A 10,561-nucleotide genomic window follows, 5' to 3' on the forward strand; every position below is an offset into this window, starting at 1 on the left:
AGAGGCTAACAGGAAGGTGAGTGAGAACTTGTCCCAGGCTGGGCGCGGTGGCTCACGCCTGTAATCCCAGCACTTTAGGAGGCCGAGGCAGGCGGATCACGAGGTCAGGAGATCGAAACCATCCTGGCTAACACGGTGAAACCCCATCTCTACTAAAAATACAAAAAATTAGCCGGGCGTGGTGGCGGGCGCCTGTAGTCCCAGCTACTTGGCAGGCTGAGGCAGGAGAATGGCATGAACCCAGGAGGCGGAGGTTGCAGTGAGACAAGATCGCGCCTCTGCACTCCAGCCTGGGTGACAGCGCAAGACTCTATCTCAAAAAAAAAAAAAAGAACTCGTCCCTGTGCTGGGGGGGTGGCGGCACACCCCACCCAGCTCTATAAGGACAGAATCTCCTGTGCTTGGGACTCTTCCAGATCCCACCCTGTGCATCTCCTTTGGCTGTGTGTTTGTATCATTTAAAATACCCTTTGTAACAAACCAGTAAATGTGTTTCCCTAAGTTTTGTGAGCTGCTCTAGCAAATTAATCAAACCCAAAGAGGGAACGTGGGAGCCCAAACTTGAAGCCAGCCACTCAGAAGTTCCAGAGGCCTGGACTTGTGACGGGCGTCTGAAGCTGGGCAGCCTTAGGGACTGAACCCTCAAACTGTGGGATCTGAAGCTATCTCCGGGAAAACAGCATCAGAATTGAATTAAATTACAGGGCACCCAGCTGGTGCCCACTGCTTCGTGCGTAAGAGAAAAAAAAACAAACACATTTGGTCACAGACGCTTTCTGGGTTGATTGTTGTTGTTGTGTAAGAGCAGAGGAAAGACAGTTTGAGTGTTTTTCCTACACACCAGCCAAGCGATTGTTAGCTTGGAGGTTAGAATAAAAGTTCTTTAAGCACGAAAGGTCTCAAGAAATTGAGGCCAGGTGTGGTGGCTCATGTCTGTAATCTCAGCACTTAGGGAGGCTGAGGCAGGCGGATCGCCTGAGTCCAGGAGTTTGAGACAAGCCTGGGCAAGGTGGCAAAACTCTGACTCCACTGAGGAGACTGAGGTGAAACCAACGAAAAGACATGCGATCTAGGAAACAGGGAATCCCACGGAGGAGAGAGGCAAAAGGCATACTGAGGATGCAGGTAAATAGGAATTCCAGAACAGCTGTGCACAGCAGGCCTGGTGAGCAACAGGTCCAGACTGGAACAGAGAAGAGAGGATTCCAGAAGGCTCTCTGCCCCAGTGTCACTATCTTTTTTTTTTTTTTTTGAGACAGAGTCTCACTCTGTTACCCAGGCTGGAGAGCAGTGGCGCGATCTTGGCTCACTGCATCCTGTCTTCTGGGTTCAAGCGATTCCCATGCCTCAGCCTCCCAAGTAGTGGGGACTACAGGTGCATGCCACCATGCCTGGCTAATTTTTGTATTTTTAGTAGAGACGGCAGTTTCACCAGGTTGGCCAGGCTGGTCTTGAACTCCTGACTGCAGGTGATCCGCCTGCCTCCTCAGGCTCCCAAAGTGCTGGGATTACAGGTGTGATTCACTGCACCCGGCCTCACTATCTTTTCTTGAATGTTTTTGGAAAGGCACATGCTGCCTTGCTCACCTTGACCTTCAGGTCACACCCTCCTGTCATTTACTCTCGTAGCACTGTGCACCGTCCCTTCACAGCACAGATCAGTGTGGTCATTAAACATCTATTTCTGTGATTTCCTGATTGATGTCTGCCTCACTCACTGCTATCTTAGCTTTGTCAAGGTGGGGGCTGTGCTATTCTGGCTCATTATTGAATCCCCCTTGCCAAACACGGAGTAAGTGCTTAATACACACTCATTAAAGCACTGACGGAAGGAGTGCTGCGTTTTCATACATACCAGAACAGCTAATATAAATTCCTGGCACCTGCCCCCAGGTAAAATTAAGCCAAGGATTGCTGGGAATGTAAAATTGCACAGCTCCTATGGAAAACAGTATGGCAATTCCTCAAAAAATTAAAAATAGGATTACCATATGATCCAGCAATTCTCACTTCTGGGTATATACTCTAAGAACTGAAAACAGGGTCTCGAAGAGATATTTGTCCACCCAAATTCATAGCTGCATTATTCACAACAACCCAAACATGGAAGCAACCCAAGGGTCTGTCCACTGACCAGTGAACAAATAAGCAAAATGTGGTGCATACACACAATGGAATATTATTCAGCCTTAAAAAGGAAGGGAATTCTCATACAGGCTACGACACGGGTGAGCCTTGAGGACATGATGCTAAGTGAAATAAGCCAGTCACAACAAGACAAATACTGTGCGATTCCACTTGTATGAGGTTCTTAGAATAGTCCAAACCAAAGAGAGAGAGAGAAAACACAGCTTGGTGGCTGCCAGGGACTGCGGGCGGGGGAAATGGGGAATTAGTGTTTAGAGGGGTTAGAGTTTCAGTTGTACAAGACAAAAAGAGTTCAGGAGATGGATGGTGGTGATAGGTGCTCAACATTACGAATGTATTTAATATCACTCAGCTGTACACTTAAAATGGCTAGGATGGTAAATTTTATGTTATGTGTATTTTAACACAATTTTTTTTTTTTTTTTTGAGACGGAGTCCCGCTCTTTAGCCCAGGCTGGATTGCAGTGGCACAATCTCGGCTCACTGCAAGCTCCGCCTCCCAGGTTCACGCCATTCTCCTGCCTCAGCCTCTGGAGTAGCTGGGACTACAGGCGCCCGCCACCGCGCCCGGCTAATTTTTTGTGTTTTTAGTAGAGACGGGGTTTCACCGTGTTAGCCAAGATGGTCTCGATCTCCTGACCTTGTGATCCGCCCGCCTCGGCCTCCCAAAGTGCTGGGATTACAGGCGTAAGCCACTGCGCCCAGCCCACAATTTTTTTAAATGGGGAAAAAAAAAAGCCAGGCACAGTGGCTCACACCTGTAATCCCAGCACTTTGAGAGGCCGAAGTGGGAGGATCGCTTGAGTCCAGGAGTTTAAGACCAGCCTGGGCAACATAGCAAGACTTGTGTCTCTACAAAAAATAAATTAGCCAGTTGTGGTGGCACATGACTGTAGTCCTTGCTATTCAGGAGGCTGAGGTGGGAGGATTGCTTGAGCCTGGGAGTTGAAGGCTGCAGTAAGCCATGACTGCACTACTGCACTCAGCCTGGGCAACAGAGTGAGGACCTGTTTCCAAAAAAAGGACAACACTGGACGCAGTGGCTCACACCAGTAATCCCAGCACTTTGGGAGGCTGAGGCGGGCGAATTACCTGAGGTGGGGATTTTGAGACCAGCCTGACCAACATGGAGAAACCCCATCTCTACTAAAAATACAAAAATTAGCCAGGTGTGCTGGCGCATGCCTATAATCCCAGCTACTTGGGAGGCTGAGGCAAGAGAATCCCTTGAACCCGGGAGGTGAAGGTTGCAGTGAGCCGAGATTATGCCACTGCACTCCAGCCTGGGCAACAGAGTGAGACACAACAAATAAATAAATAAAAAAGGAAAACAAAATTATGCCAAGGACTGGATCCTGTCTATTGGTCCCTTTTTGTAGATGCTCTCAAACACACTGACTGGATTACTATTCAGCAAACATCCACTCCTCTCCCTCTCCCATGGGGATGGAATATTCTACACAGACCCAACCTGCAGCCTCAAGCCAAGCCCTGGCAATCTGCATTATAAAGCTGAGCTGTCCAGCCAAGCCCAGCCTATCAAAAGATGACCCAGAGACCAACAATTAAAAACATAAGTGCTTGGCTGTGCGCAGTGGCTCATGGCCTGTAATTCCAGCACTTTGGGAGGCTAAGGAAGGAGGATCACTTGAGGCCAGAAGTTTGAACCAGCCTGGCCAACATCGTGAGACCCTGTCCCTTAAAAAAAATTATTTTTATTTTTATTTATTTATTTTTTTTGAGACGGAGCCTTGCTCTGTTGCCCAGGCTGGAGTGCAGTGGAGTGATCTCGGCTTACTGCAACCCCTGCCTCCCAGGTTCAAGCAATTCTCCTGCCTCAGCCTCCTAAATAGCTGGGATTACAGGCGCCCGCCACCATGTCCGGCTAATTTTTGTATTTTTGGTAGAGACAGGGTTTCACTGTGTTGGTCAGACTGGTCTAGAACTCCTGACCTTGTGATCCGCCTGCCTTGGCCTCCCAGAGTGCTGGGATTACAGGTGTGAGCCACTGTGCCTGGCCAAAAAAAAAATTTTTTTAAAGCTGGGCATGGTGGCACATGCCTGTAGCTACCCAGAAGGCTGAGGCAGGAGGATTGCCTGAGCACAGGAGTTAGAGGCTGCACGAAGTTATGCTCATGCTACTCCTCTACACCTTGGTGACTTCTATAATGAAGAGCTGGACTCAATCATTAAGCTTCTTTCCAGTGCTAGGATTCTGTGGTCTAGAAGGATCTGTACCCCCTTAGATTGGCCACCCCCTTCTCACCTGGGTGTGGCTTAGCAGGGGGAGGGTAGCGTGGTAGGCTGAGCAGAAAGCCTGGCTGGCTTCCCAGGCCTGCGCTTCTGCAGAGAAGTAGTAACAGTGCTCCTCGGACAACACCCAGCCTGGGGGGCATTGCTGGCATCTGGCTCCTGCAAGCACAGAGACTGCTGGTGAGCTGCAGGGTAAGCTGCATTAAATAAACAAAGCCTGGCTGCTGCCTCAAATGAAGGGGCATGGAACTGGCAAACCTCAGGGTGGGCAGGGCCCCAGGGAGCTTTTATAGTCTGTGCAGTGCACAAAGTCCCCGGGGTGGCAGCTGGCATCTGATTGCTTATCAGGGCACAAGCTGTGTCCAGTGGGAGGAAGGCACCCATTTTCCTTAACTTTGCTCATCAAGCACCATGTCTTCATGTTGCATCTCCCAGTGTCTCTTTCTAATTCTAAGGTGTTTTAAGGGCTGGAAACACAGCCCCAGTAGTGGAGCAGCAGGGAGAGGGGATGGGGACTGCAGGGACACCATACCTGCTCTTGAGGCCAGGACCACAATGACAACCCCAGAGACTGCCAGGAGCACAGCCATGAACGCCAGGGCCCAGTACAGGGACTTCACGTACATGGGTAGCCCTGGGACGGGGGCAAACAGGATAATCAGATTAGTGGAGACCATCCCAACCAACCCAACTCAGAACCACAGACACAGCACACCAGCATCTCACCCACCTCACCCCAGCACCCATCCCCTCAGGCTGGGATGCCAACATAAACCACAACGTTTAAGTTCCAACTTTATATTCTGGAGAAAGAAGCCAGATATTCTTTTTTTTTTTTTTTTTTTTTTTGGAGACAGAGTCTTGCTTTGTCGCCCAGGTTGGAGTGCAGTGGTGCGATCTCGGCTCACTGCAACCTCTGCCTCCCGGGTTCAAGCAATTCTCCTGCCTCAACCTCCTGAGTAGCTGGGGTTACAGGTGCATGCCACCATGCCCGGCTAATTTTTTGTATTTTTAGTAGAGATGGGGTTTCACCATGTTGGCCAGGTTGGTCTTGAACTCCTGACCTTGTGATCTGCCCACCTCGGCCTCCCAAAGTGCTGGGATTACAGGTGTGAGCCAACGCGTCTGGCCCCCTTTTTTTTTTTTTGAGACTGAGTCTTACTCTATCGCCCAGGCTGGAGTGCAGTGGCATGATCTCAGCTCACTGCAACCTCCACCTCCCGGGTTCAAGCAATTCTCATGCCTTAGCCTCCCAAGTAGCTGGGATTACAGGTGACTGCCACCATGCCTGGCTAATTTTTATATCTTTAGTAGAGATGGGGTTTGACGATGTTGGTCAGGCTGGTCTTGAACTCCTGACCCTAAGTGATCCGCCCGCCTTGGCCTCCCAAAGTGCTGGGATTACAGGCGTGAGCCACCGTGCCCAGCTTCAGGAGCCTTATACATGGAAGAGGAAGACAGGTGGTGAGCATCAGAAGTGGCAGCAGGAGGACTCTACCAACAACACTGGATTTTAATATAGAGAAGGGCTTGACCTAAGAAAAGCCCAGAAGCTAGCAAAGGCAAGAAAAGGGAGTCTCCCCTAGACCCCCAGAAAGGAATGCAGCCCCACTGAAAACTCGATTTTAGACCAGTGAGCCGGCATTATAGACTTCTGACTTAACGGAACTGTAAGATAATACATTTGTGTCACTTAAAGACACTAAGTTTGTGGTAATTTGTTACAACAGCAATAGAAAACTAATATTCCATCACACAGAAAATGTGCTCACATCAAACTCTGCAAAAGTTCTTGAGTGATCCAAGCCCCTGAACCCTAGCCCTGTCTAAGAACCTCTCAACTAGAGGCCCTGGGAATTTGGTGCCTGTCAGTGGGCTTGGCCTGCTTCTCAATCAGCCAAGCTTTTGCCAGTTTGCCTGCTGGGCGGGGCTCTGACCCCTCCTGGCCGTTGCTCCTTCCAGTCTCTCTACCTAGCAGGGATCCCTAGCACCCCCTACTCCTACTCACCTTTCAATTTGTGGCTTTCTGGCTGGCCCGGTGGTTCACACCTGTAATCCCAGCACTTTGGGAGGCTGAGGCGGCTGGATCACCTGAGGTCAGGAGTTCCAGACCAGCCTGGCCAACATGATGAAACCCCCTGTCTACTAAAAATACAAAAACTAGCCAGGCATGGTGGCCGGCGCCTGTAATCCCAGCTACTCGGGAGGAGGCTGAGGCAGGAGAATCGCTTGAATCCAGGAGGCGAAGGTTGCAGTGAGCCGAGATTGTGCCATTGCACTCCAGCCTGGGTGACAAGCGCAAAACTTATTTCTTAAAAAAAAAAGAAAAAAGAAAAAAAGAAAAAAATTGGCTATCTCTTGCCCCAAATTCACCAACTACTCCCTCCAGGCTCCTTATCCAGGACTGTCTGTATCTTTTGTGGGCTCTTTCTTCTGTGTCAAGCTCCCCCTCCCCCACACCACAAAATAACCAGCCGCACATACTACTGGCACATCTACCCTGTGGTCCCACTCAGTATCTACTGAATGGATGAGTGTTTGGGGCTAAATGTTCCTCAGTGTGGTGGAAAGAAAGCAGCAGCCTGGACCTTCCAGAAAGTCCTTGGCAGTGCAGGGATGGGGGGATCTGGGCTGCCACCCCTGCCACCTGATCCTGAATGACTTCCCCTCATCTGGAGTTCCTTCCACTGCTACTTCTCAAAGGTGCTGCGCATGCTAAGAGGGAATTTGAAAGTTCGGGAGTGCGGGTAGGGGAGGATGAGAAGGGGAGTGGCTTTACTCTTTTTTTTTTTTTTGAGACGGAGTTTCTCTCTTGTTGCCCAGGCTGGAGTGCAATGGCATGATCTCGGCCCACTGCAACCTCCGCTTCTCGGGTTCAAGCGACTCTCCTGTCTCAGCCTCCCGAGTAGTTGGGATTACAGGTGCATGCCACCATGCCAGGCTAATTTTTGTATTTTTAGTAGAGACGGGGTTTCATCATATTGGTCAGGCTGGTCTCGAACTCCTGACCTCAGGTGATCCGCCCGCCTCGGCTTCCCAAAGTGCTGGGATTACAGGCGTGAGACACCGCAACAATGTGAATTACAGTTACGTAGACAGGAATGTTATTGATTGTAATCCCGAGAGGCCAGATCGGGTTGGGGATCGGGATGGCCAACTGGGTCCCTTAGTCGGTCAGCTGCCCAGCGGTCCAGGGCTGGGCGGGTGTGGGGGTTTCGGCTACGTCCACCCGACCTGGCGGCGTCGGCTGCCGGCGCAGGTGAGCACTCACCCGTAAGCGTTACGGCCCGGGGCAGCTTCTCGTCGCCGTCCAACCCCGCGCGGGGCAACAGCGCCGCATCCTCCTTCTCCAGCCCCAGCTCCTTGCAGCGGCAGCACGTGGGGGAGCCCGGGGAGCCGGCGCTTCCTTCCGCGGGGCTGGCCCGGCCCTCTGCGTCGCAGCCGCTCTCCGTCCGGGCTGCAGCCAGCGGCGAGCGGCGGCCCCACGTGCCGCCCTGGGATGGTGCGCGCAGCAGGAGCTGGTGCGCCGGGTCCGCGTGGCGGGAGAAGGCAGGGGACTCGGGCACCGGCACCGTGAGGAAGCGCGTGGAGGGCCTGGGCGATGGCGTGCTGCTGCCACCGGCCGCGCCCACGGGCTTCACGCGCACATCTACCTGCAGCTCCATGGGCGCCCAGGCGCTGGGCGCAGGCTCAGCCCCGGGCGCCTCGCCATTCCGGGGCAGCTTGACCAAGGCGGGGCCCGGCGACGGCGGCTCGGGGCAGACCCCGTAGCCCAGGCTGAGCGGCGGCACGTGCGGGGACCCGGGGCGAGGCGAAGACGGCTTTTTCTTGCTCGAGGGCTCCAGGCCTGCGCCCGCCGCCTTCTCCACGGCCCCGGCCGGACTTGGGCTGCTTTCGGGACCTTCAGGTTGTCGCACCTTCGCGGGCACCTGCGGCTGCTCCAGCGTGGGGACCAGGCTTCCCACGGGCTCCATTGGGAGCTCTGCCCCGGCTTGGCCTCCGGGCGCAGCCTCCCAAGCCTCCTCCATCCCGCGCGCCCCGCCACCCGGAGACGCTGAGGAGCGCACCTGGGCCCAGTGCAGAGGAGCTTCGCTCTCCTCGGTCCGGATTGGTCCAGCCGCGTCGCCGAAGTTGTCAGGCCACGCCCCTCCCCGAAGGACCCCGCTGTGATTGGCTGTGGCTGCGGTTCTGCTGCCCCGCCCCTCTTCGGGACACAGCCCCGGCCTCCACCAGGCACTGGGAGGGAGCTGAGAACGGCAGCGGGGCCAGGCGAGGGTTGCAGGGTGGGCGGGAGCTCTCGGGAGAAAAGCAGAACACCAGCGGAGGCTTGTGGCAGGGAACCCGGAGCCCCGCCTGACCCTTCCCTCTTCTTTGTCTCTGACCTCACCCATTTTCCCCTCCAGCCCTATGCCGGGGTGTTGGTTTTGAGAGTTACAGTTTGGGCGGGGAAGGATTGGCCAAGCCTGTCTGGATCCTGGGACCTCAGAGAAATCAGAATCCAAAGGAATTGGGGCGACCTGTGGAAAAGTAGCCCAGTTGGTTGTCCTGACAATCCAGCAGGATTTCGAAAGGACTCTCCATCATACTTGGGAGGACTCCCCCACTGAGTAACGCTAAGAGAAAAGAAACAGGGCGTGGATAAGCAATTCTTCTTCTTCTTTTTTTTTTTTTTGAGACAGAGTCTTGCTCTGTCGCCAGGCTGGAGTGCAGTGGCCCGATCTCGGCTCACTGCAATCTCCGCCTCCCAGGTTCAAGCGGTTCTCCTGCCTCAGCCTCGTGAGTAGCTGGGACTACAGGCACCCACCCCACCACGCCCGGCTAATTTTTGTATTTTTAGTAGAAACGGGGTTTCACCATGTTGGCCAGGATGGTCTCGATCTCCTGACCTCGTGATCTGCCCGCCTCGGCCTCCCAAAGTGCTGGGGTTACAGGCGTGAGCCACCGCGCCCCGCCTGGCCTCTGGTATTTTTAAGTGCCCCCAGGGTAGGGTTGGCAGATAAAATACAGGCCACTCAGTTTAATTTGAATTTCAGTTAAACAAGGGATAGCATAGTAGTCCTCCCTTATCCACTGGGATAGTTCCAAGACCTCCCAGTGAATGCCTGAAACTTTGGATAGCACCAAACCCTATATATACTGTTTTTTCTATACAAGCGGTCTTCAAAAGGTTCATGGAAAATTCATACTATGAAGAAAACTATGCATGGATTTGAAAATTTTTTGGCACCAAAATAAATTTGTACTAACTTGTTATCACACGTCTCGACAAGATCTAGTTTGAGGCACTAAGAAGGATAAGACATCAGTTTGAAAAGAGCTCCTGTCAGAGCAACAAGGATTCTGCTAAATTTGAAGCAAGAATAATCATCACATTTATGGTGACATCATTGATATTTTTATGAAAAGCTCATGGGGACAATGCCCCCAAGAAACCAGCAGTTTGCAAACGGAAAACTCGTTTTAAGAAGGGATGAGGCCAGGCGTGGTGGCTCAGCCTGTAATCCCAGCACTTTGGGAGGCCGAGGCAGGTGGATCACTTGAGGTAAGGAGTTTGAGACCAGCCTGGCCAACATGCTGAAATCCTGTCTCTACTAAAAAAGCAAAAATTAAGCTGGGCGCGGCAGCTCACGCCTGTAATCCCAGCACTTTGGGAGGCCGAGGTGGGCGGATTGACTGAGCTCAGGAGTTCAAGACCAGCCTGGGCAACACAGTGAAACCCTGTCTCTACTAAAATACAAAAAAATTAGCTGGCATGGTGGCGTGCACCTGTAGTCCCAGCTACTCGGGTGCCTGAAAATACAAAAAATTAGCCGGGCATGGTAGTGGGTGCCTGTAATCCTAGCTACTCGGGAGGCTGAGGCAGGAGAATTGCTTGAACTCGGGAGGCAGAGGTTGCAGTGAGCCGAGATTGTGCCACTGTACTCCAGCCTGGGTGACAGAAGGAGACTCCATCTCAAAAAAAAAAAAAAAAAAAAAGAGAAGGGATGAGACAATGTTGAGGATAAAGCCCTCAGTGGCAGACCATCCACATCAATTTTTGAGTAAAATAATTAATCTTGTTTGTGCCCTCATGAAGAGGACCAACGATTAACAGCACAAACAACAGCCAACACCAAAGACGTCTCAATTGGTTCAGCTTACACTTTTCTCACTGAAAAAT

At 52.3% G+C, this 10,561-nt stretch overlaps 1 protein-coding gene across 2 annotated transcripts in view; it reads right to left on the reverse strand.

Annotated features, from left to right (window-relative positions):
- KLRG2 (killer cell lectin like receptor G2) overlaps positions 1–9,485 on the reverse strand; it is a 38,806-nt gene extending 29,321 nt beyond the window's left edge. The window contains exons 1-3 of one of the 2 annotated variants that reach the window (XM_003813405.7): positions 7,673–9,483; positions 4,934–5,035; positions 4,415–4,560 (exon numbers count right to left, since the gene is read on the reverse strand). In XM_003813405.7, the coding sequence (XP_003813453.2) occupies positions 4,415–4,560; positions 4,934–5,035; positions 7,673–8,792 (1,368 nt within the window). In that variant the 5' untranslated portion in view covers positions 8,793–9,483. Of the gene's footprint in view, positions 1–4,414; positions 4,561–4,933; positions 5,036–7,672 lie in introns of both variants that reach the window. The other variant, XM_034965083.3, reaches the window with a different exon arrangement.
- Positions 9,486–10,561: the final 1,076 nt, after the last annotated feature.

This window comes from Pan paniscus, chromosome 6 (genome assembly GCF_029289425.2).
Source record: "Pan paniscus chromosome 6, NHGRI_mPanPan1-v2.0_pri, whole genome shotgun sequence".
Lineage (NCBI taxonomy): Eukaryota > Metazoa > Chordata > Mammalia > Primates > Hominidae > Pan > Pan paniscus.